This window comes from Canis lupus, chromosome 20 (assembly GCF_011100685.1).
Source record: "Canis lupus familiaris isolate Mischka breed German Shepherd chromosome 20, alternate assembly UU_Cfam_GSD_1.0, whole genome shotgun sequence".
Lineage (NCBI taxonomy): Eukaryota > Metazoa > Chordata > Mammalia > Carnivora > Canidae > Canis > Canis lupus.
In genome coordinates, this window is record NC_049241.1 from 26,837,448 (window position 1) to 26,864,688 (window position 27,241).

The window sequence follows — 27,241 nt, forward strand, 5'->3', positions numbered from 1 at the left end:
TCCTCCCTCAGACCCCTCCCACCCATGCAGCTAAAATGAAAGACCTCTGGTAATAATGTGGGTTTTTTGCTCCCCTTTACCCGGGGAAACCCAAACTTTCATTACAAGTTTTGCCAGTAAATACTTGGCTGTATGCAGACTCATCCTTTTTTTTTTTCATCTACTGCTCCCCTAGTAAAGCCAAGATTCCTTTGAAAACTAAGGACTTTTTTCTTCTTTTTTTCAAAAATGTGTGTTGTTTATTTTCCTTGCACTTAATAAAAAGCCTTCACCCAGCCAACTCACCTATTGCATTGCAGTTTGTGGGGGGTTTTTGGTGAAATCATGATTTCCTTCTCATTGACTGTCTCTTAATCAGATGTGAAATATCCGGGAACCTCTTAGCAGTGGCAGGTCAGGGACATGATGTCAAGGAGGAAGTGCTGTGCAGAAGGGCATGTTTGTAGTAGACATCTTCATTGCTGTGTGTGGGAATTGGTTTCACGTTGTACATGTCACGTTCGCTAGAGACCAAGACTTCCCAACCCTTGTAGTCTAGACCTTGATCTTGGATTCCAGCAGGCCCTTTACCACTTCCATCCACTAAATAGCTCTTTGGCCCCACCCCTACTGAGTCAGTTAATATCAATTCAGTTTTGAGAGCTTGTTGGACTTACTGAAAACCTTAGGATAATTCAGTAGTTTTCAGTTGGGGGTGATTTTTACCCCCTGGTGGACATTAGGCAATGTCTGGAGACAAATGTCACGAAGAGGTTGAGGGTGCTACTGAAATCTAACAAATGGAAGCCAAGGGTGTTGATAAGCATCCTACAATGCCCAGCATAGCCCCTAACAACATAGAATTATCTCACCCAAAATGTTGAAATAGTGCCAAGGTTAAGAAACCCTGAAGAGACATCTGGTGAGGAGAGGGAAGACTCATAATTAAAGTTATATCTAGGAATTGGCAACAGACATTGAATATTTGGTTTTTCTTTCGGATACTTTTAAAAAGTAGGATTAATTACTAATTTGTATGTTTATCTGGGTAGCAGACTGTGTTTTTAATTGGAGACTAAGGCAGTGGTAAAGAAAGTATTTTATGGGTTATAAATAGGTATAAATTAGAATATGCCAGTCTCAGCACTGTTGACATTTGAGACCAGATAATTCTTTGTTGGGGGGCTGGTCTGTGTCTTGTCAGATGTTTAGCGGCATCCTTTACCTCTACCCAATGGATGGCAAAAGTATATCCTCTTGGTTGTGATGACCAAAAATGTCCTCAAACATTGCCACATCCTCTGGGAGAGTAACATCACCTCCTCTCTGTAGTTCTATGGATTTCCTACAGCAGAACTTTTTTTTTTCCATATTCTTATGGGTATTATGTGGGTATAGTCTACAGCATTCCCCAAATGTGTTTGATACCAAATTCTCTTTTTTTAAGTCAGAGAAGTCTTTAAGATTATAAAATTGTTCCTTCTCCTTTCTGGGAAGATAAACTTTCACGTTGTAGAGATCGCCAGGTTTTCACCATCAATTCCATCAATTATTTCCCGCCAGTTTTTTTCATCCTTAAGAGTAAGCCATACGTTAGGTGATCAGATTTTCCAGATGTGTGGCATTAAATTGGCTTTTCAGTACGTGAACTTCGGAGGAAGGAAGTTTCTGAAGCTCTGCTGCTCCATACCTTCCCTTTTCCACTTTGTAAATCTTTCCTGATTTAGCAGAAGGCCAATGCTATATTTACCAACTCCAATCTCCACATTACACATACATATATTCTCAGAATTGCAGGCTCAACTCTGAAAATGGTGGGTCAGAGATGCATTTGATATGATACATCTCCTGGCCCTAGAATGAAATCAGTCTCAATCCTTCTCCTTCCAAAAGGTCACTAACAATGGCCCCCTAAGCACTAGTAGTAACTCCATAGCTTTTGGACCAGTGGAACCTCTCAGTAGAGGAAAGGCAAGCAAAATAACCCCAACATACGATCATCAACTTCAGAAGTTTTATGGTAGGACCTAAGTTCTAATGAAATACTGGATTTGTCCCACAATGTTTAAAGTTTTCTTGATGGAAGACCACAGAAAATTTAATAAGAATGTATGTACGCTGATGCCCAATGTAGAAGAGATGGTTCTCCATAAGGCAAGTGAGTGCCACCTTCTAGAATTAACTACAACCTTAAATTTCTAACGGACTATGTAAAAAACACTTTAAAATTAAAAACTGATGCCTGGGTGGCTCCGTGGTTGAGTGTCTGCCTTCAGCTCAGGGTGTGATCCCAGGGTCCCGGGATCAAGTCCTGCATCAGACTCCCCGCAGATATCTTGCTTCTCCCTCTGCCTATGTCTCTGCCTCTCTCTCCGTGTCTCTCATAAATAAGTAAATTTTTTAAAAATTAGAAATTGATTTTTGTCTTTTACCTAATTATAATCTGAATTATAAACCTAATTATAATTATATAATTTAACTGGAAGTGGAGAAATAATAGCAAAGATCCTTATTTACTGAACATTTTGGTGAACCAAGCCCTGGGCCTGATGCATTGTATGCATTACTGCAATCCTCATAAAATCTTGCAAAATCAAACTTATTATTATGTCCATTATGCGAATAGGAAAACTGAGCTGTCAGAAGGCAAGTAAGTTTCCCAGCATCATATGATCAGTAATTTTTTTTTTTTTATCAGTAATTCTTAAAGCTAGACCTGACTGATTCCCAAGCCCCATGCTTTCCACTTCCTCTCTGGTAGGGCTTTCAAAAGTTCTAGAAATACTGATTTTGATTTGTGACACATGAAAGAAACAAGCACTTGCTCAAGTGGAAACCAGTTCAGCTCTCCTCTGCTTTTTAAAAGTTACTGAAGCTGAGTCCTTAGTATCTGAGTGTTTTTCAAGGGTTTTCGCCAGGTTCCCGGTTTTGTTTATTTTACTTATCAAAAGTGGGAGGTAGCTGAATACTTACATTTTTAAATAGAACAATTTTAACAATTCACTTGATTTTGAATGGTTCTCAGAGGAACTCAGAAATTAGATTTGGTCTCCCGGAATTCCCCAGCCAGTGCTCTAAAAGGGTCTGGCTTTCCCACCATCAGACAACACCCTAGTATGATGAGAATTGGTTCGTTTTTAAGGAAAAGTCTGCTAGACTAAGAAAACTAGGTCTTTCTTGACACGACTAGATCCTAAAATTTGGGCAACAATTATCCCACTTGCCAGAGAGGCTTGTGGTGGCTAGTTTGCAGAGAGTGTGAAGGATGGTGGCAATGACTCATTTCTATCAAATTCACTCTATAAAATTTCAAGCTTGATTTTGGGTTTTGCACTTTGAGAGCCTTTTCTTAAATGAAAGGAAACTTAAGCTGAGACACTGTTTTTGGAACAGCAGTAAGAGTCTTCAGTTTTTTGCTTTTAGATGTTTCTAGCCAGAAGAGAGAGAAAATACCCAACCTGTGTAGAACCCATTCATGTCCATACATAACTTCATAGTTTATTTTTGGTTCATATATTTACATTTTTCCTTCTGGGAAAAGGATCATTGTAAAGTGACATGTTAGGAAGGAGAAACAACATTATGTGACTCAGGGCCACTCAGGGTATAGGATGGTGTCAATGTCTTAGAGCCAGCTTTCAAAACAATAGTCTTGCCTTTGCAGGGCAGAGTAGTATTCTAAGTTCCTAGCTAATGCCATTTGCTGTCAATTTGTCTTATATCACATCCTCAGATACCCTTCTGTTTAGGTGTCCCCTGTGTAGTATTTAGTTCTGTCATTAGGAATTAAATATTTACCCACAAGAGTACTTAGCCAGTTTTGGACTGAATAGACGCAGAAGATAAGAGAGAACAATAGTTGTTTATTTGGTCCCTGCAATGAACTGAGCATTGTGCAGGATGCTTTCTTAATCCTTAAAAGTTCTTGTGAGATAAGTGGCTCTGGGTTCATTGAGATGCTATTCATTTACTCACTCATGCATTCACTTGCATATTCTGTAAGTACTTGAATGTTTTCTATAAGCCAGTCACTGCTGTAGCCACTGATATAGCAGTGAACAAAACAGACAAGAATTCTTAGAGAAGAAGGATAAAAAATAGCATGGAAGAGGGGATGGGAACTGTACAATTAAGGAGATCAGGCAAGTCTCCTTTAAGGGGATATTTGAACAGAGATACGGGAAAATACAAAATCAAGCCATGTAGATATTTGGAAGAAGAGTATTTGGGGTTAAGACCTAGAGACTGAAAAAAAAAATAAAAAAAAAAAATTAAAAATAAATAAAAAAAAAAAAAAAAAAAAAAAAAGACCTAGAGACTGGAGTATGCCAAGCACATCTTAGCAATAGCAAGGAGGCTAGTGTGGCTGAGTTAGAGGGATGGGTGGTAGGATATGAAATTAGAGATAAAACTGAAGGAGAGGAACAGGGGAGTAAGTCATGGGACAAGGAAGGAAGGGTTAGGCTTTTGGAAGGATTTTTGCTAACACTCAGTGAGGTAGGAAGCCATTGTGTGGAGGCAAGTTGAGTAGAAACATGGATTTGTTTTAAAAGACTGACTCTGGCTTCTGAATTTAGAGGAAGCTATCGGAGGAATAAAGGTGGAAACAGGGAGACAATTAGAAAATCATTGCAGTGAGTCAGATGGGAAAAGACCATGAGTGAGTGGCTTAGATGTTCACAGTAGAAGTGGTGGGAATTGGTGGGAAGTGGTGGGAATATATTTTTAAGGTAGTGCCTAAGGATTAGCTGAGAGTTTGGGTGTGGAATTTAGACAAAGAGAGGAGTTGGGATGACTCCAAATGTTGTGCACAGAATAAGCAGAAGGATGGAGCTTCCATTGACTAAAATGAAGGGGACTATAGGAAGGAGGAGTTTGTGGAGAAAGACCAGGACTTATGCTTTGGGCATGTTAGGTGTGAGATGCTTATTCACCATCTCATGCCTCTGTTGAGCAGAATTAGAAAGAGATGTTTGCCATGGTTAAGCATTGTGTGTAGTATCACAAAGAAGAGAGAGTACTGGTCTGAATGATTCCAAAACCAAATTTATAACTACCATTTCCCTTTTGCCCCAACTCTTGAGTTTCCATTTGAGTAGATCTCAGAATGGTGTAGGAATAATTTAAATTTGTACATAACCATCAACCTAATTTTAGCCTCTTCTAATGCCAAGTCTTTTATAGCCATTTACATTTTAGCTGGTTTTATTTCTTCTTGTCTCATCCTTTATAATGATATTTTGAGCCATTTCTTTGCCAAATGGTAAGCAGGAGGGAAAGACAAAACCAAGAATGACAAATAGTGGTTCTATCTGAATTCCCAGTAGAGTAATGCAAAGTTGGAGGATGAGCGTCTAATTCAATAATGACTAAGATAACTTTTCTCCCTTCCAATGAGGTATATTTCTCTGGATACAGACTCAGATATGTATGCAAATCTCAGTTTTTGAGGGGTATAAATATCCACCCACCAGCAAACTAATTACATAAACTACTTCCTCCCCCAGAAAAAAAGTTGTAAATTTCTCAATGTAAGATGTTTGACATGTTGGCTTGTAAAGATGTTCCTTTCATAACAAGCCAATGGAGGAAGGTCCAGATACACAGAGAAAGCAAGACTAGAAGAGGCAATTACCTGAATTTTCTCCTGGTGTCTTTCAAATGACTGATTGGCAGGTAGACTAGCTCTTGGGGAAGAGAAAACTTTAAGGGCTGGACATCGGTTAGGTAGGTGAAAGTCCAGAGAGGACCTGCATGGATTGCTTTTCTATGGATGCATTCCCAAAGATGACTTAAGCTTCTCAGGTCTGTTCCTGACCATCTGTGACACTAGCATAAGTCATGAGGGGGTGTCACTGAACATTGCCATCTTCTAACAGAATGACATCTCCATGCAGCCTCAATCATGGTCTACCTACAGAGAGTGTCAGGAAGTTCTGGTCACCATTCCCTCAGCCATAGCTTTTCCACCAATTACTCAGACACTTACTTTGTCACTCACCTTCACAACAGCTGAGAATAAGGATCCTGGCACAAATACCTCACCCACTAGCCCCCTGTCTTCCAGACTGCCTTCATGAACAATTCTGTGGCAAGCACAGAGTGTGGATCCTTGTACCATCTTCACCTCTTTCCTGAAAGATGCCAATATCATTATTTTGCCAAAGTCAGGTTACAAAGAATCAAAATAGTCAGTATGCTTAGAAATGGGGAATTGGAGGGCATGTTAGGGACCACAGGGTCTGGTGGTGAAATATGCCTCAGATTCCTGGGGGGGCACCACTGCGTTGTGGCCATGATAAAACTCACCAGGTGTTGCTTTTTGCAGATTTTGTTTGGTTTTTGGTTTTTGTCTTGATGAGGAGAAACACATAGTATTTAACATTCTTGCAGAACAAAAAGAACCTCAATTTGGATTTCACAATTTGCATAACTAATTTCATATGCTGTTCTATTTAATGTGAATATTCATTTCCCCTCCTGTCCTATGAAGCTGTTACATTATGAGGTTGGGCAGGGGCAGCTGGAGAGCCCTGTGCCTCATCATTCTTGGGGGTGATGGGAAGTAGAGGGCACGAGCCCTTCCTACTGTGTCTCCTTATTGGCATGGCCCTGCCATTCCCCGTGTGAGGCATACGCAGGGCCACCTACTTGGCTGTAGTATTGACAGCGGCCTTCAAGCGTGCTCCAAGATTTGACATGTGAATCTTAGTGCCTTTTCTCCCACAGTCTTAGACTTTTGTAGTATTGCAAAGGCTGTCGGTGTTGGGGGGCGACGGGGATGGAAGGGTGGCCTAATGCCCCATCCGGCTGGGATGACCGTGACTCCCGCCTCTGCTTTCTTCCATGGTGTTCCCTGCCAATCTCGTGCTTTCTCAGCTCCTTTTCATGGTAATAAGTGCCATGGTGGTCCTGGACATAAACAGCCATCAGGCAGACCTGTCAACATTGGCTTTACGCCCTGAAGTCACGGCCCTTGTTTCCTGGCAAAGCTCTCTCTCCCACCCCACTCATTCTGGTTCCCTGATGCCCCCCATCCAGAGCCATTCTTGTGCTGTGAGAAGCCCTAACTGTGTTCAAACCCAGCAATTCACAAAGGGCTGCGAGCACTGCCGTGGTGGAGCTGAGCAGAGCAGGGGGGTGGGGGGGGCACGGCTGTTCGGTGATGGTGGTCACTGGTGTGCAGTTTGTGTTTCAGGACATTAAAGGAATAACCCCACGAGATGCAAATAAGAAACATAAGTAGTTCTTGAGATAATACATATGAGCAGGAAATGGTGGAGTAGAAAAAGACGTGGCATTCAGATGTGAGGTCTTTCTTTCTCTTACTCGTCTTCCTGTCTTCTGTGGCCGGGGAGACTGTATTAATAAGTCCTAGTGGAGAAGAGTGAAGAGGGCACTATGCAAGTGGAGGAATCTTTAACATTTTTGTCCGCCCTGGGGATTGCTCTGTGACCTTTGGAAAGGAAAGCTCTTCACCCATTCACACGGGTGAGATTTTGCCAAAGTCCCTCCTTCATTCAGCCAACATCTGTGTCAGAATGCTAATCTCAGACTCCATTAGTTAACTTAAAAAAAAAAAAAAAAAAACGCTTACCTTTTTATCCACGCACTGGGAGATGTTCTAAAAGGCTCTGCTGAATAGAAATAGTAGCAGTGGTGATAGCGAATGCGTACTGAGGTTTACAGTGCTTGGCCACAACACCAACAGCTCTGTCTGGATGCCTTGTCCCCCTTCATTGTGACATAACTGTGTTGAGTGTAGACTCTGCTGTGGTCCCCATTTTACAGAGAACAGATCTGAGCTGAGAGAGGTTAAGTAATTTGACCCAAATAGCACCAAAGTAGAATGGCAGATGGCGTGTCAGCCTAGGATGGCCTGACTCCAGAACCTGTGCCTTGAAATGCTACATTTTAGAGCACAACGAAGCCAAAACAGTAAGCTTTGTTGCCTGTGCTGGCGCGCATGCACATCTCTCCCTTGGTATTCTTAAGTGGCATTCTGGAACGGGAGGTTGTTACACTCACTCCTGTTCATACTGGTGCTTGCCATCCATCAATGTCAGAGGGGGTAGGATCGGTGCCTGACTTGCTAGTCCCTGTTTATCATGCTAGCTCTTTGTGAGCATAAGCGACTCAGGAGAAATCAGGATGACACATTAGCTGTGGTTCCTGATCAACATGCAGAACACCAGTAGTTGGCCACAAATCCCTGGAGGGATAGTGTTCTGTGCTGGGTATAGGAACTTAGAGTCCTAAGCCTGCATTTATTCCTTCCTTGCTGTGTGACTGTGAGTGCGCCATGTCTCCTTTCCTCTAGTGTTGGATTTGTAAGCCAAACAGATGGACTGAACAATCTTTGAGATGCCTTAGAGCTCAGACATTTGAGAGATTAGTCTTCAGTGAATTGGCAGGCCCAAATTCCCAACCCGCAGCCTTCCATTCGTGACCATGCAAAGAGCCATTCACCAGTGAACAGAAGCAGTCATTTGCCATTTGGCATCAGGCAGACCCCAGAGGGTGAATAAATGCTGAAAAATGGCCAGGAGAAAATCAGGGTGTGGCTTCAGGCAAAGGGAAATCAAGCCCTTTATTTAGGTGATTGTATGTTTGCACTCTTAAGTGTCTTTCTTCCCAGGGTCCTAAAGATGTTGTGAAGAAAGTAATAAAGCCAGAAATATTAACATTGTATAGGTACTGTCTTCCTAAGAGACTGAGGAATCAGAGGCTTCTAGAATAGTCTCAAGAGACATTTCTTTGAGGTCCTTGCTTTCTCTTGTTGCCTTGGGTAAGCCGAGATGAGCAGCTTGTTTTCTTAACCAAGCCCTTTCTTCAACGTAGTTGAAGGAAGAAAGTGGTGGTTCTGGAGCCCAGGATGTACAATTTTTAAAGACTAGCTCTGCTGCTTCCTGGCTTTGTGACCCTGGCCAAGTAATGTCACCTCTTTGGTTCTCCTTATCTGGAGAAAGGAATCCTAATAGTATCTAAGTCACCAGGTTGCCTTTGGGATTAAATGACAGAAGCCAGTGTCCTGCAGCTTGGTTTTCTATTCACAGAAAGAGTTCAATAGAAGGTAGCTGGTGTGATTTCCAATAGTTCTGTTCCAACTGGAAGAGAGGTCCTGGGGTGGCCTTTTGGAATCTAAATAATTTGTGCCAAATCAGTTCAGCATTCACACTGTGGGTCAGATGCCGGGTGGTTCTTTCTTTGTGACATTTGGTTTATAGTATGCTTCTGGGATGGATACAGATTTCATGTGTTCATTCATTTCCATAATTATTTGCTGGCTGCCTCCGGCGTGGAAGGCAGCACAGAAGCACGTGTGAGTGGCAGCTACTGTCTTTTTCCTATGTGGCAAGCCCGCGTGGTTTCCAGGCCCCACACTGAGCATGAGCAGTGTTTGGTGCTCTGATCCCTCAGTCTATATCCTTGTGCTTTCGTTCTGGCTTCGGTGGAAGAGTGTATGCAGACTGGTTTTGCCTGTCCTGATGGTGTGAAGCCCCTGCATACTCACTTCATCCATCACCCTAATTGGCAAAGGCAGTCCTGAACCTTGGACGCAAGCCTTGCATCCTTGCTGACAGCATAGTTTTCAGGTGAGGTTTGACTTTATGTTTTGTTAAACAAAACCAAAACGAGAATAAAATCAGGAAGAGTTGTTGTTAGTAAAAGATGCAACCAAACATTTTTGAAGTGAAGGGATTTAAATGCTCCTTTCATATTTTATGGACTCACAATGGAAAGGCAAATAAGGATTAGTACAATGTCCTCTCTCAAAAATGAAATCTGCTCACCAGTCTCAGAATGATGGTTAGCTACCTAATTGTCAAAAATTCTTCTATCAGCAGAATCTTGACTTAATTTGGTAATGGCTTGTAGTATATGTCCTTCCTCTTGGCCTTTCAGTTCTTCATTATTTCTAACCTATTGGCAGCCAATCCTGTGGTTGGAAATATGGACTAGTTGATCAGCATCCTCCATCACACATGACACATAAACAGAATCTCATGTGTCCTAGATCTCTTGGAGCTGGAAATCAACTAGATATACAAAACAATGCCAGACGTTCTGCTAGGGCTGTTCTCCTGAACCATCCATTAACCAAGCATCTGCTGTAACTGGGCAGTCCTGGTCTATACCCTGGCCCCTCTATTGCTTCCTCTAAGCCTCAGCATCACCCAACCATTGAGAAGCTTCCATCTGACTGCATTCTGTGTGCATCCCTGACCTCTACCCTCCCTTTCTTATTCCTTCTTAGCTCTTTATTGTGTCCTTACCAATTCCAGGTACTCTTTCATCTTCATATGGATGTCCAGGTTCGCAGCTGCCTTGGCAACCCAGGAGTCTCATTCTTTCTAGGTCCTCAGCCCTTCTTATCCAGGCAGACACGCTGAGGTTGTTTGCTGGCTTCTTGATGTCTGAGAGACCACATACCTCTATTTAAGTGAAACGAATGATGCAGGGCACCGCCCCCCATGGCAGGGGCAGCACGCCAGACCCTGATGTCACCATAACTACAGCTATCACTGGAGAGAGAGCAAGCCTACAGTAGAGATTACGAGCAGGCTGCCGAGGCCTTAGGTGTTGTTTTCACCAGATGAGTTGAAATGAGGTTCAAACTCATAGACCTTGGTTAGTGGCAAGTGTTGAGCCAGCAAATAAACAGAGCTTCACATTAAACATCCCCTTTGAATGGCCTCACAGAAACAAAAGCCCCAAAGCCCAGTCATTTGGGATACTGACTCTGATGTTTCTAAGTAGCAAGCAGAGATTACACACATTGTTTGGGAGTGTTGCACAAAGCTAGGGGAAAAGTATTAAGTATATTCGTTGTTTCTCCAAGGAACAAACATCAGAGTCCAGTTAGCAACTTAGGAGGCTGTTTCGGCTATACATTTAAGGACTTAAACATTCCACAGAGCAAGAACCTTGAGATATGTAGCCAATAAATAGCACGTACTAGGTGAAGCACTGGATTTAACTATCATATCTTAATGACGCACATTGATGCACAAGTCAGTGTCTGGAAAAGGCTGGAAATGATCAGATGGAAATTTCCCTCAGAATATAAGAGCTGCAACCTGTATTTATTTGGTTATCAAAATGAGAACTTCTTTAGGAAATCATAATAGACCCACTAATGAACCTGTTAGATATGAAATTTTCCACCAGCAGCTGCTTCTCTTCATTGGTAAGTTAGAAAGCATGAAATGAAAAGTGCTTGTTATGATTAGTTACCTTGAGAATTTCCTTATCACTTTTAGATCTTAATTTTAGGCAAATAATATGTGTAGTGAGTCATGCTGAAGCATTGCATTCTGTTTTCCAAGTCGGATCCATTCAAATCCCCAAATAAGAAAAATGCACGCAGGAATGGGTAAGATGCAGCTAATCCAGACATTAAGGAGATTTTAAGGCATCATATTTGGAAACTACTTCATCCATTTTCATTTCGTGGGCAATGGATGTTGGATGCACCAGGAGTGCCCCTCAAATGAATTACTATCAGTGATGTTTATAATTCAACTATTTTCCTTGTGCTGTTACTCTTCTCAACAGACATCTATCCACTTGCATTGGAATCATGTGGGGAGAGGTATGTAGATAGCATTGTGGTTACACCAGTTTGGAAATGCCAGTTGTCTCCGATCATGGTACCCGTCTCTGTGGTTATTGGGATGCTTAAATGAGACGATGTATGTATAATCTTAGAGCAGTGCCTGGTACATAAATGAATGTGAGAATGCTCTGCCTTTGCTAATTCTGCTTCTGTAGATTGCTGCCTATTTTAGACTGTCCCTCTGCAGACTACTGAATCACCATTGCCATCAACTCTCTTTTCCCCCTTTTATGTTAAAGGACAGTGTCTTTGGACCACTGGTATATTGAAATGACTATCATTATGGGTGGGTTTGCTGTAAATTCACCCATGTTCATCTGCTTACAGTTATGCCTGTATCTTTGCCCTAATTGAGCACATGTTTGCATCCATGGCTCCATATCTTTTGAGTTCAGCCTGTGTCCTACAAATAAATGCAGACTTGAATCCCAATACTGTTTTCCCATCCTTGTAAAAGTCATCACTATCCAATTGCCCATACTGCAAACCGGGGAGTCCATCTTTTTCTGCCATCTCCCATGCACCCCACAGCTGATCCACCAGAAACTATCATTTCCACCTCAAAGAGGTGTGTCTTAAATCCACCAACTTCCCCCATCCCAACACTCTGCACCTCTTTAGAATCACCATCACTGGGATACCTGGGTGGCTCAGCTGGTTAAGCATCCGACTCTTGATTTTGGCTCAGGTCATGATTTCAGGGTTGTCAGATTAAGTCCTGCATCAGGTTCTATGCTAGACATGGAGCCTGCTTAAGACTCTCTCTCTCTCTGTCTGTCTCTGTCTCTCTCTCTCTCTCTTAATTTCTGCCCCTCCTCCCCTTTTCTTTCCTCTAAAAAAAAAGGAATCACCACTACTTCTTGCCTAGACCAATGCAGTAGCTTCCTGAGCAGTTTCATTGTGTCCATTCATGCTGTATCCCCCCATTCCATTGTCCATTCAGTAGTCAGGGTAGAATTTTTGAAGCAAATATTAGATGATATCTTTCCCTAATTTAAAACTCTATAATGATTTTCCAGATCCAAATATATGATTATGACCTATGAGCTCTGCATGGTCTGGCCCTGAGGGAAGCCTTGAGAGCCTCCGCACAACCACTGCAGCTTGCTTCCTTCAGAGCACTCATCTCTGTTACTAAGCATGCATTTATTTTTGTCAACACGTGGTTCTTGTTGGTCTCCCTCATTGGCCTGGAAGCTCCATGAGGGTGAGGTGCAGTCAACTTTGCTCATCACTATGTTCCCAGCCCTTTGCATAATTTTTGAAACTTAGTGGGCACTCAGATGTTTATTGAATAAACAAATGAATTCATCCCAGGTTCGAATTATGTTCCTTTGTTATTTGTCAGAGTTTCTAAATATTAAAATTAGTCACTAACAATAGAGATTATTTTGTATGAAGGTTATTAGACCACTCGTTTGTAGGACTATTTCTAGGACTTTCACTCTAAAAACCTGCCAGAATTATGTCCCAAGTCTTTATATATATGAAAGCACTGTAGGTTGAAAGATGGTTATTTATGTTTTGGTATGAATATTAAAATTGGCCTCCTTCCTTCTACACTGTGTAATCTATTAAGATTTCCAAAAAAAAAAAAAAAAAGATTTCCAGTGCCTGGGTGGTGCCTGGTGGTACGGTCAGTTGAGTGTCCAATTCTTGGTTTTGAGTTAGGTTGTTATCTCAGGGTCATGAGATCGAGCCCTATGTCTGATTCCATGCTTGCGCAGAGTCTGCTTAAGGCTCTTTCTCCCTCTCCCTCTGCCCTCTGCCCCCCCCAAGTAAATAAATAAATAAATCCTTGATAAAAATTTCCAGAATGACAACTCCAAATCATAATACTCTCATAAGAGAGAGCTCAAATGAAACCAACAATGTTTCCATTTCCTAAAGTAAAAGGTCACAGCCAAAACTATTAATACACATATTTCAAAATCATCTATTAGGCTACTACTGAAATTTTTGTAATGATTTGTATTTATTAGAGAAAGGTGTCTGGCACATTTATGAAAAACTTTGAACATGCTGGCTAACAGCAGTTAGATTAATATTCAGCTACATGTTTTACATGGCACCATTTATCTATGAGGCATAAAAGGGCACTTTGGTAATTTAAGTTAACAAAAATCACAAAGTTAGTGAGGGAAATAAGAAATATTGAATAGAAGGAAATGACACTTGAAATCTGTTTTCATTGCATTTTCACATTTTGCTCTTCATTCTTAAACTCATTTCCCTCTAAAAGTCAAGAACATTATATTGGGAAATAATGTGTCTTGAAAACCTGAGCCAGAAAGCTTATGATCCAAGTGGTAATGACTTCTGTAATCGCTAATGAGGCAAATGGACGTTGAATATCTCAGTGCACTCATTGGGGCCAGCCTCTTGCCTATTCCACAAGAAGCTGTCATATCAAATTTTTGTCCTGACTCCATGGGCACTTTGATTCCTAAACCTTTCTGAGAAACCTAATCTGAAATCAAAGTCAAGTTTCTTAGATGTGGTCAGACAAGGTCACATTTAAAACAGTTCAGTGAACTTGCAGATCAAAGTTGAAAGGTAATGCCTCCTTCCCCAAATTGGCACAGACTTACCTGCTAGCTTACCTTTCAGTTTCTAATGTGGCTTTTTCACCTCCTTCCCAACAGACTGGGAAAATGAGAGTTTATCCTCTGAAAAATGGTAGAAGAGTTCCTTTAAATCACTTAATTAGGCAATTGGACACATTTATATTTTGGAAATGTACCTTTATCCAAATCAGTGAATCACAAGGCATTTTGTTGAGGAAGTATCTTGATCTGAGATTGCATAAAGTGAGATGTGCAGTAGGAATCCATACGAATTCAGAGTAGGACTTAAAATCAGAATTTCATGATAATTTCTGGTTCATTGGCTTAATTTTTGGCCTAAATTGTCAGGATTGCTCACACTCTTGAAGGACCCAAAATAGTATGCAGGATTGCTGCTGTAATGCTACAGACATTTTTTTTTCCCCTAATCCTACCTTCTTGCCATGTGGAACCTTGAGATATTACCCAAAATGGCTCTGGAAAAGGGGGGACGGTGACTCGTATTAGATATAATCTTAACATCTCAAAAACTCGGGTTTTTATCAAACTCCGTGTGATGTGAAAAACAAACATCAAAAAACAAAACAACAACAACCTTGCCATTGCTTTATATTTCAGTGTTCTGTCTCTTGTGGTCGAGGGCATAAACAACGAAGTGTTTACTGCATGGCAAAAGATGGAAGCCATTTAGAAAGTGATTACTGTAAACACCTTGCTAAGCCAAATGGGCACAGAAAGTGCAGAGGAGGAAGATGCCCCAAATGGAAGGCTGGCGCCTGGAGTCAGGTGAGCAATGCTTCTCCTCTACGACTGCTTCCTTCTTAGCTTCTGCCACGTAGCTGACACCACTGTGTTGGTTGTGTTTCTCAGAGGGGTGCTTGGGGACGGGGAATGGAATGCTCTTTCTGTCAGCATACTTGTTAGCTGTGAGACCTTGGGCAAGTGGATTCAACCCCAGGTGCCTTACCTAACACCTACAATAGGATGGTTGTGAGGATTAAGTTCTAAGTAGTGGTGGGTGTAGGTGTCAGACATCCAGCACAGAGTAGCCCTTCAATAAATACTTTGCTAATGGCATTTTTGGTATCATCCACCACTTAAAACACCACCAACTCAGATTGCAGTAGAAAGCTTGACTCTGATCACCTGGCAGGAATTGGGTCAAAATTGAGATTTGCGAAGAAAGGGCTGTCAGTATGATTAGTGGCTGCTTCTCTGCTCGTTTGCTTAGTTTGCTTACATCACAACAGAAGTAGGCAACAGAAGAAGTTCTCTCACATTTTCTATCTCTGTGACCTTGGGTGATCTGTTTAACCTTCCTGAGCCTACTTCATATAGCTCTTAGGAGGATTTAATGCAATAATGAATGCCGAGTACTTAGTTCAGAGGTCTTAAATCTAAGAGGCTCTCAAGAGGAATATTTTGTTTAGATGAGTGTGATATGTATATCGGATGGGAAAGGGGGGTAAGTTCCCAAGAAAGCAATCACAGACTCAACTAATTCTAAACATGTGGTAATCTGGTCCGGAGCTGGGTGAGTTTCCCTGTTGTGTTCAACAAGGAACTTCAGAAGCTTCTATTTACCTATAAACAATTGATGTGTGAACCAAAGTCTCTCGCACATAATCCTTGAAGCTGATCTCTTCACTCTGCACTTACACATTTTCTCAGCTTGGTTGAGGGTGCTTGCTTGAAAATAATAAGTTGCAGTTTCATCTATTCTGTATCTAATGCTGCTCTTCTGCTCTGTTGATTGACCTCTGTGAGCTTTTACTGAATCTGTGGTTCTCCTATGCAGTGGAGAATCATACAGATGCTCCTAAGCATCAATTGAAAGGTAGGTTCCAGGTTGGCAAGGTCTAGTTTTGGTTCTTTCAGAGCCTGGATCTTGATGCCTAGAGCCTCAAATAAGCCTTGGAAAGCTGTGTTAACATGGAGAGGAATTGGAGATTCTCCATTTCGACATAACTAATGAGAAATTCCTCCAGAAATGTGAATTTTTCTTAAATGCTCTGAGCTGACATCATTGTCCCACATGTCTCCCACCCCCTCATAGGCCACTTCACAGAAATGTAAAACATGACCTGCATCATTCTGTAGCAGAGTAGCCTCATCCTTCTCAAGACCTCTCTCATTATGATCATGTGTGTTTGCATTGCTGTTTTAAATCAACAATCAAAGCATCAGTGCCAACCAGAGCTAGTTCCTCCTCTGGCTTCCCTAAGGGATCAGATTTCAAGGCAGCGTTTCATTTTGGTCATCCTTAATGGTTTGTCTAAGTGACTGCTGTCATCTGTAACTTCCAGCCCTTTTATTTGTGGAGCTATTCAATTCATGTAAAAGCCCGCAGCTAACATTATTGAAGATACTGCACTAATTAGCTTGTCCTCTTGTAGACTTTCATGCTCTGTTGCTTTTCTTTATGTTTCTTGGCCTCTACTTATCTATTTGCATCATGCCCTGAATATTAAGTTTAGAGCATGGAAATGATGCTCATTTTATAGGCCAATTTATTCAATATAGAGATGATTAAAAGAATCTTTCACTCTTTATTGGTAAACACAGAGTGAGTTTTAGTCCAGTATTCTGTGATCTTGTTGGGAAGTCTGAAATTGCTCACAAAGCTGGGATGATTAGGTTTGAACCCTGGGGTTGTTTTTTCTTTTTTTTTAAACATAAGGTAATAGGATTATCAGAATGCTGCCACAGAAAAGACTGCACCTGTTCGAAATGATTGCTTAGAACAGTCTAGTCACCTTTGTACAAAATGCAAGTAAACACAGTTATGTAATAGTCTGTGGCCAGCTTTGTAAATGCCCTGATTTGATATGTAGAAATGAATTATAAAAGCAGGCACGACAAGGTGCTGCATAGGTAAAATCTGATTTATACAATTTAGAAGTATGCCTGGAAAAATCATCAAATGCAGTGGTTAATAAAGAAAGACGGTCTGCATGGTCAAAGATTATTGGCTTATTAATGATCCATTGGTAAACAGAAATATCCCTAAGGCAGTGAGATTGAAGCAAGAATAATGATTATCTATTTGCAACAATGTTTAGAAGATTTTATGTCTATCTGGTCCTTCTGCTGGTACTATATTCTGGTCATCTCGTGTTCAAGGTAGGAAGAGTTAGTGCTATTTCTCATCATGTTGAAATGTCTGATGACAATAGAACATAGAGAATATTGGAATTGGAAACTAGTATAGCTGTATTAATCTTCATAGTCTCGCCCTCAAAACTGATGCTTTGAGATTTAAAGTGGAATGTTTCATTTCTACATCTTTTGAAAATCTTGAATTTGTCAAGGAAATTTTTCCAATAAAAGGAAAGTTTATATTGGAAAACATCCTCAATAAAATTTTAAAGCATTTTTTCCTAGAAGTTCACATTCAATTTGTTTAGATGCTTCTGATCAAGGGATAAGGGATGCTCATGAAATTTTAAGACAAAAATCAGCATCAAGTTCTTGATTCAGTTTGATAAATGTGAAGGCTGTGTAGTCCCATGATAACAGAAACATTCCAGAGTAAAAATTGTTTAATCTATGCTTATAAAAAGGTTTTTTAAAAATGAAAATCAGAGGTAAAAAGCATAAATGATCAGATTAGAATAAAAGTAACATTTCATCATCACTCATCAATCATAAATTCACTCAGTCTATTCCTTTCTCAGTCCTGAGATGCTTGTCTGTCTTTTTCACACTTGAACCCCTCTGTTGCTCAGAATGAGTCTAACAACCAATGGAATGCCATGATTTAATTAAAATAGCCCCTTTTTTCTCAATGATACAAAATATAATGCTTTGTCTTGTAATCAATGGTGTCTTAGATTGAGGGAAATAATTAATTTTTGAAAGCTCTTCACTGCTAATGCCAAAATGGAATCTGGCAAATTGCATTATGAATGCACCAGCCATTTTTGGTTAGAATTTTTCTTGTAATTACAGCTTGGTTGCGGTGGCTGATTGTGAAATATTCTGCAAGTGTTCAATGCAGAAACATGGCAATGTGTAGCTTGTGTCCTTTGAGAAGTCAAGGAAACCACATGCACATAGTCAGTGATGAGAAAGAAAGTCGCTTTAGTGCTTTGTGCTCTCCATTTTTTTGTTTGTATTTGAACTGTAAGCATTGATGTTGCATTGTTTGAATATAGGGTTCTCACCCACACTCTTGCTGACGTAGGACAAAACACTGCATCATATTAGCACCATATTTTCAAACTGGAAGCCAGATTCTAATCTACAATAGCCATGGTACATTGCCTAGGGAAGAATTCACTTTGACTGCTTTTTGGTTTGTTTTTACTGGAGTAGGAGCGATTTTCTCTGTTTTTTTGCATATTTGTGCAGGACCTCCCTAAAAGGTTTATTAGGAAGAATAAAAGATGTGTTCTATAAAATGCTTAGCATGCAGCTCAGCTCTCAACTAGATTCTGTACTCTTGGGACATTTGGCCATGTCTGGAGACAGTGCTGGTTGTCACAACATGGTGGAGGATGGGAAATACGACTGGCATCTACTGAGTAGAGTCCAGGGAAGCCACTAAACTTCATACCGCAGATACAGGACAGCTCCAAGTAATAATTAATTAGGTTGAGAAACCCTAGTACAGAGAAGCCTGCCACATAGGAAGTGATTAGTAAAAGGTTGCTATTATTATTGGGACTGTCATTATCTATTAAAGTTGTTTCATATGGTTACTTTTCAAGCCAGTCCCTCCTCTAAATAACATCACCACCATAATTTTAACATTAGGACTGGAGAAAAGTGTGTAAAATACTTTCCGGTGTTCAAGTATATATTATGATTCTCCACACATGGAAAGTTGCAAAGAGATTCTTTTTGTCTGTGGAAATCAGCATTGAGCTCCTCCTGGAAGTTGGTGAGTTCTGCATGCTAGCATTGCACAGTAGCGAGGAAAGAGATGAAACGTAGCTTCCAACTCAGTAGTTCAGAGCTAAAAACATCTCCTTTCAAACCTGCACATTCCATGTTGGAATGACGGCAAGGGGGAACACATTAATAGAGACGGCTCAACCTCTTTACCTTGCAGATGTGCTGCATCGAACCAGAAGCATTAAGCACACATGTATACACACCACCACCCTCACCACCTCCTGGGGCATGCGAGGTCTTCCTGATGCTGTTTTATTCATGGGGTTTCCCTCCACATCTCTAAGACTTTGCCAAGCGAGTGTGGCTGGCTCTGTATGAAAACTGTCGCCTCCCTGGAACCAGCACAGGAAGACAGTTGAACACTGAACACGTGCAGCGCACTTGATTGTGAACAAAGATGACCGTAGATGCGGTATTCAGAAAGGCAGCGCTCATACCTTACGTGCATTTAAGTCCCATCAAAACTTGTTTCCTTTCCAAGCTGCCTTTGACCTTATAAAAATCAGAAGCCACCATGGCATATTCCATCATTGAGCCTTCCTGTGTCTTTATTTGCCTTTTTGAGAAATTATTGAACGCTGGAGGGAGCGATGTTTGGTTAATGTTGGATACTTGTGGCTCTTAATACCTTACCTTCTTTGAATCCTAAGTAATTTACTCAATAACAAGAGTATCAAAAAGAGGTTTCATTTACTTAGAGATTGCATAGTAGACATTCTGAACCTCTTAATGTTTGTTCCTTTTTCTTTAGGTTATAAAAACATTATGAGATTTTGAATATGTATCAGCCCTGGGCCGTGCTCAGACTTGTTTACATAATTATTCTTAGTCTTTCTTTGCATTTCCATTTCGATACACTGTTCTGGGAATGTGCTCTTTTATATGGAAGATCCCACATTCAAATAGCCAAAAAGTTTTTTGGTTGTCATTGTTTGTGGTCAGTGATGATGGTGTTGGAACCTTTCTATCATTCATGCAGTGACTCCCCCAAGTTAAAATTCACTCATTTCCAGAGTAATCAATGGGAAATATTATACATGTAGCTCCCATGAGCATTAAATAGTCATTCTCTATAGACAAGGCCATGACTTGTCTTCAGGAGCCCTCCTGTTCCACCCAGGACATAATGACTTTAAAAGTCTGGTTTCTTCTGGGTCACAAACTCATTCAATCCAATTAATACAATTAAACCCAAACAATAGTAGCTATGTTGCCTCAAAATATTTCCTTCTCATCAGCTAGCTTTGATGTGAACGTTCAAGCTCCTGCCTGGCACAGACTCATCTGAAATGATATGATTTACCAAGCAGCCCTCTAAATAGTATCAACTATTTTCTTAAAATCTGAAATGCAAATAAAATTAATATTCAGCAGAATCCATTGGATGTGCTTTTCGCTAGTAAATTCCCATTAACCTCAGAGCGAGATGAATCCTGCGGCAGGTTAATTGGACAAGAATACTTTTCCAATTGAAAAGATTGTGATTCTATTCTTGAAGACTTCCTCTCAGAAATATGGCTGTTATGTATGTTAAAGTTGTTTTCTCAACGGCAGACAAATTAATGGAGGCTGAGCTATTGCAAAAACTTGGTAACAATTTTTAATAGCTCAATGTAATAATATGCTGTTCTTTCCAAGCAAATGTTGCCTGTAGTTTCTAACTGTCAAAACCTTAATAAAGACAATAATTCTTGGCCTGCCCATAAGTGAGATTATGAAACCCAGCAATGAAGAAACCATCAAAAAATTAATTTAAAGGAAAGTTAATTGCAGATTTAATATGGTGTTTTGCAACTTGGTCAACAAAATGTTTTAGCCTGATTAACAGTATTTTTCAAGGACTGGAAACACGACGCCTGCCCGAGGAAATGGTTTTTCCTTGTCAGCGTTTATTCTCCATGTATTCATCTGAAGTTGTAAATAGGCACTAATACTTCTGTGAATTCAGTAGTTTAAAAAAATATATTTTCCTCTATCTCCAGGAATAGGAGCAAGGGAAGGAAGAGATGGAAAAAATAATTCTGCTTATAAGGCCCTAAAAGCTCTAGTGATTTACTCTCCTTGAGTTATACTTTTAATCTGCCAAGAAATTCTTCTTGTACAGCAGCTCTGTGTCTCCAATTTTTAAGAACCTCTAGTCCTCTGGGATAGAAATCATTTGGGGGTTTTCATTTCACATGGCAGCACTATTTATTTCTAGGTTGTATTAAATGTTTCATAATGATCTGTCCCAGCCTCTTCAATCTCCAAGAGTTTGGGTAACTTCAGAGATTCCCCACGACTGGAATATTTGTCTCACTCACAAGCATTGATAGGCAGTAAGTTTGCAGATTTAAAACATTATCTCAGGTCCCTTTCATTGGAAATTAGAAAGCTTTGTAATAGTGGTGAAAATCATTGGATTAGGAGTGCATTCCCCATGACTGTGACCCTCTCCGCCCCTGCCACACACACATACACACACACACACACACACACACACACGCATACATGCACACACATACACACACACACACACAAACACACACACCCTCCCCACCAAATGACCCAAAGCTCCCACTTACAGAGTCTTTCTTCTCAGTGCTCTGTGTCCTGCGGCCAAGGCACACGGCGGAGAAACGTGGGCTGTCAGATGGGAGCACACAAAATAGCCAGAGAGTCCGAGTGCAACCCGTACACCAGACCGGAGTCGGAACGCGTCTGCCAAGCCCCACCGTGTCCTCTCTATGCTTGGAGGGCAGAGGAATGGCAAGAAGTAAGTAGAGCCATGAAGTGGGCACCTGCCAGGCATTTCGCTCAACCCCCTTGCAGTCATCACATCCGTTACCCTGAAATGACTTCAAGCACGGTGACAAGGCTGGCTCTTTCCCAGAAGGTTTGCTGTCAGACAGCAAGCAGTTCACTCCGACCAGGGTGGGGGAGCTCCTCCTTTTTATGCAGTTCCTACGTCTGTGTTCCTGAATGTTCCAAGTCTGGCTGCCTCCAGAAGAACGGTATCAGGCCGTGGGCCAAATGCATACAGCTATCTTTCATGAAAGGAGGGGAAATAGAAGAAATATTTTTAAATATATATATATCCAAAGCCGGTCATTCTGTATTAGTTCAGACAGCCGCAAGGCAGAGTCCAGGTAGGACCTACTCTGTGTTTGTCTCCTTTTGTGACTTTGGCTGTCAAGTAGAAGACAGGGACTCTTTTGAAGCCCTGATTAATTAAGTGAAGCATTTCCAACATTTAAAAAAAATAAAGATGGAATCTGAAAAACAGCTCAGTTGGTGCAGAAATAGATAGACTTGTTTTTCTTCCTCTCCAAGTTAATGTTTAGTTAAAGAAAACACTGTGTGTCCTGGGAGAAAAGTCTGGCCAGGAAAGGTAAGGAGGAAAGAACCTCTAGTTCCAGAACAGAATACATTGTAGAAAGGGGGGAAAGAGTATAAGAAAGCAAAACTGTGTCCACTGACATTAGAATGAAATAAAAAGTACATGTTGTAAACGGTTTAGAGATATGAATAATAAGGCAGGAATTTTCCACCAGGAATGGTTTTTAAAACAGGGCTGAACAGTGCATGGCACTGGGCTCGGTGTTTTATGTTCATCACCTCAATTAATCCTTTGAAGCACTAGGGAAAGTGGTTATCACTATCGTCATCCCATTTCACAGTCAAGGAAACTGAGTTCTGAGAGCCAATGTCATCTTGTCCAAGTGTCACATGCCCAGCAAGTAGAAGGAGCAAAAGTTGACCCTAAATTTGAACCATTCCAAGATACTACCACTGCATTAAAAAAAAAAAGTACACAAGTGCTCATAGCAATACCACCTTATTTTTTTCCTTATTTTTTATTGAGATATAATTGTTATATAATATTGTATTTATTTTAGATGAAAATATGGTGATTTGATATATGTATATATTATAAAATAATTACCACAGTAAGTTATTGTTTAAAATAACTTATATTATGTTAACATCAATCACCTCACATAGTTACAGCTTTTTTTTTCTAGTGTGAGAACTTCTAAGATCTATTCTCATGACAGCTTTCACATTATACTCCCCAAGCTATATATTCTATCCCTGTGACTTATTTCTCTTATAACTAGAAGTTTGTATCTTTTGACCACCTTCACCTAATCACCTAACCCCGACCCATCACCTCTGGCAACCACCGATCTGTTCTCTATATATATGTTTGATTTTTTTAAGATTCCATATATAATGAAATCATAGAATATTTGTCTTTCTTTGTCTGAATGATTTATCATTCAGCAAAAGCCCTCAAGATCCATCCACATTGTCACAGATGGCAGGATTTCCTTCCTTTTATGGCTATTAAATTCCATTTTTTATATATACTTTTTTTAATTCATTCACCCATCAAAGGATACTTCAGTTGCTTCCATGTCTTGATTATTGTAAATAATGCTGCAGTGAACATGGGGGGGGGGGGGGAGGAGACATCTTTTCAAGTTAGTGATTTTACTTCTTCCAGATAAATACCCAGAAGTGGAATGGCAAGATCATATGGTAGTTCTGTTTTTGATTTTTCGAGGAATCTCCATACTGTTCTCCATAGTGGCTGTACCGATTTACATTCACACCCACAGTATGCAGGGGTTCCCTTTTCTCCAGACCCTCACCAACATTTGCTATTTTTTCACTGATAGCTGTTTTAGCAGGTGTGCAGTGGTATCTCATTGTGATTTTGATGTGTATTTCCCTGGTGATTATCAATGGTGAGCACCTTTTTCTCTATCTGTTGGCCACTTGTATGTCTTCTTTTGAGAAATGTCTGTTCAGGTCCTTTGCCCATTTCTAATTTGATATAGCCCCACTTGTTTTACTTTTGCTTTTGATGCCTTTACTCTTGGTGTCACAATCAATACAATTATAAACAAGACTGATGTCAAAGATCTTACCCCCTATATTTTCTTCTAGGAGTTGAATGTTTTCAGATCTTTCAGGTTCAGGTCTTTGATCCACTGTGAGTTAATTTCTGTGTGTGGTGTAAGGTAGGAGTCCAGCTTCATTCTTTTGCATGTGACTGTCCATTTTCCCCAACACTATGGAAGAGACTAGCTTTTCCCTCATTGTATATTCTTTCCTCCTTTGTCGTAAATTAATTAACCATATCTGTGTGACTTTGTTTCCAAACTCTATTCTGTTTCATTGATCTATGATCTTGTGTCCTTTTTTATGTCAGTGCCATTCTGTTTTAATTACTACGATTCCGTAATATGGTCTGAAATCAGGGAGTGTGATGCCTGAGCTTTGTTCTTCTTTCTCAAGATTGCTTTAGCTATTCTGGGTCTTTTGTGGTTCCATACAAATTGTAGGATTGTTCCTTCTATTTCTGTGAAAAATGTCTTTGGAATTTTGATAGGGTTTGCGTTAAATCTGTAGGTTGCTTTGGGTGATGTGGACATTTTCACAATACTAATTCTTTAGCCCATGAGAACAGAATATCTTTTCATTTATTTGCATCATTTTCACTTTCTTTTATCAGTCTTAGAGCTTTCAATGTTCAGGTCTTACACCTCCTTGGTTTAATTTACCCATAGGTGTTTTATGCTTTTTGATGCAGTTTTGAATGGGATTGTTTTCTTAGAACCACAGAAGGCGATCAGCCTTCTGGCCCTGTCTTTCACCCTCCAGGTGGATTGGATCCACTGTTTACAGTCATCTCTTTTCTTTAGGACTCTCATTCCCTCTGCCTACTCACATTTTTTTGCTTGTTTTCTTTCTATACATTTTTTTTTTTTTTTTTTTTGCTTCCACCATGCAGTGGTGGGGAGGAATGGCTAAAGTAGTTAAATTTCAAATTAATTGCACTTGAGCCACACAAGTTATTGGGAATGCCAGAGGCTTGATTTTTCTGATCCTTGGGCTTGTCACGTGTAGAATGGCAATGATAATAATAACGATGCAGAGCTGTCCTGAGACATTTAGAGACGATAGTGTGGTTTGGGGATTGATAATATTAGACATGGGAGGAAGAAAAGACTCCCTGACCTCTGCCCCCCTCAGTGATACCTCTTGATTCTCTTTGTAGTCTTGTTTCTGACCTACCACTGCCTGCTTTCCCCCTCTCCCTCTTCATCTTGTGCCAAACTCAACCCTGTGTAACTCTTCCAAGGAACAGAAAGTAAGAGAGTGTTCTGAAATGAATCTAAGCTGACTGCTCATGCTTTAGCCAACTTTTGAAAATGCTAGAGCCAATCAGGGAAATGCCAGCCCCATTTACAATTCCTTCTGAATTCCAAAGAGTGGAGACCTTGCCAAATCTGCACGGAGGAGGTCGCTTCTCTGATCTTACAAAATATGCCTAGAAATGTACATCTTTGCATGCGCTATGCAGATGGATTTTTGAAAATCCTTGCTCAAATGTTGCTATCAAGCTCCATAAGAGCAGAACACCTAAAGTGGTAACCTGACCTGTGGCCATATTTAAAAGTTAGAGGTTAACCATTTTCACAAAGACAAAAAAATCTTTAGGCAATGAGTAGATTTCTCATAGTTACCCTCCTGCAACCATGCTTTCTCACCTGCCTGCAGCCCAAGTGCAAAGTTTGAGAAAGGTGGGCCTGGGTGATAAGAGAGGATAGAGCACTAAGGGATGCCCTCACTTGACCCTGGATTGGTGGCTGGAGGAGGGACAAGACCCAACAAAAAGCCTTTGTTCCTTCTCAGCAGAGCATGCTGGTGGCCCTTGTAGAATGTCCTCAGAGCAACAAGACTCAAGAGTGTTGATAGCAGCCGGGCAATCACCTTAGCAGGGTCAGATCCCTGGTCCTGATTGCCTGTAGGCAGTTCTTATTTATGCCTAGTAAAGACCTGGTATAATTGTTCATTGTCCCTAATTTCATGATCAAAGGTATCCTTGTTAAACAGCAAATTGGGTAGAATAGCACCCTTCAGATCCTCCTGGATCACAGTGCTCACCCTCCTCTCTTCTTACCACCCCTGCACCCACCCACTCACTCTGCTATCATCTTCCTGAGACCCACTTTGCACAGACATGCATCTTGACTTTCTTCCCTTCCATCAGGGACACCTTGAGCTGATGTCAGTGAAGATGCCAAGGCCTAGCCTCACAGCCAAGGCCCACTGGATGGGGTGTGCTGGAGGCCTCCTACCCCAATACAGGAAATTCTCTTCTTGGCAGTTCTTGGCAACCACTTCCGAGCTCTTGTTTGCTTTTTGAGTGTGCACTTTTCTCTTTTGTTTCCCCCTTGTGAATTATTTTTTTTGGTTTTGTTTTGTTTTTATTTTTTTATTTTTATTTTTTTATTAATAAATTTATTTTTTATTGGTGTTCAGTTTGCCAATATACAGAATAACACCCAGTGCTCATCCCGTCTCCCCCTTGTGAATTATTAAAACCCACTTGTTTGTTGGCAAGATGTGTTTCATGCTAGGCATGTAAATAGTAAATGGCACCTCATTCTGAGAAATATTCCAGGTGTCTGCTGTGAGGAGCACAAGTTCTGCATACCCATGATAGCATGATCATCAGGAATGTTCTATGCAGTCACGCAAGTTGTACACTGCACAACTCAAGGGGTACTATTCCCATAGGTTACAATATGAGTGGCATCCTCCAGACTCACGTAGGATAGTGGCCAACACTGATAATAAAAATAATACATATTATTGTTTATTAAGCTATGCACCAAGTACTGTGTTGAGTATATTTATATGGAGGACCTCATTTAACTTTTCCATAACTCTCTAATGAAGTAATTAATTTTTTTTCCCCACTTAAAGATGAGGAAACTTGAGACTTAGATAGGTTAATTCATCCAAGTTCATATATTTTTGTAAGTAATGAGATTGAGATTTAAAGCCTGAAAGCCTGACTTCTGGAACACATCCTCTGAATCTTTATGTGCTATCATCTCCCATGTCAGCATTCATCTACGGTGAATTATTTTATTTCCTTTTTAATGGCTTATCTAGCCTCTTCTGGCAAAGTTGTCATAAAGTACGATTCCCTTTCCTGGATGAGCTTCCCATTCCCTTCAAAAAATGAAATCTTGGTTCAGTTGTTTGACAATAAGCCCTGTTGTTGGGGCAGTCTTGGTGGTGATGAAGCAAAGGGAACTCCTTTGTTGCAAGGCCTGGCATCTGTGGGGCAGAGAAGGAGCATCATGTGCCTTCATGGTACCATAGGAGTAGA

General features: G+C 40.6%; 1 protein-coding gene and 1 long non-coding RNA gene across 13 annotated transcripts in view; one reads left to right on the forward strand and one right to left on the reverse strand.

Moving 5' to 3' along the window:
- Window positions 1-22,479, reverse strand: part of LOC119864667 — a 35,953-nt gene extending 13,474 nt beyond the window's left edge. For 3 of the 9 annotated variants that reach the window (XR_005374815.1, XR_005374811.1, XR_005374807.1), the window contains exons 1-6: window positions 21,630-21,886; window positions 14,191-14,268; window positions 10,257-10,397; window positions 7,577-9,919; window positions 5,981-6,113; window positions 286-461 (exon numbers count right to left, since the gene is read on the reverse strand). This is a non-coding gene — a long non-coding RNA (uncharacterized LOC119864667). The other 6 variants (XR_005374808.1, XR_005374810.1, XR_005374809.1 and 3 more) reach the window with 6 other exon arrangements.
- ADAMTS9 (ADAM metallopeptidase with thrombospondin type 1 motif 9) overlaps window positions 1-27,241 on the forward strand; it is a 159,419-nt gene that overhangs the window by 101,226 nt on the left and 30,952 nt on the right. For 2 of the 4 annotated variants that reach the window (XM_038565917.1, XM_038565918.1), the window contains 2 exons: window positions 14,785-14,952; window positions 21,647-21,820. In XM_038565917.1, coding sequence (XP_038421845.1) covers window positions 14,785-14,952; window positions 21,647-21,820 — 342 coding nt within the window. The remainder of the gene's footprint in view (window positions 1-14,784; window positions 14,953-21,646; window positions 21,821-27,241) is intronic. The other 2 variants (XM_038565920.1, XM_038565919.1) reach the window with 2 other exon arrangements.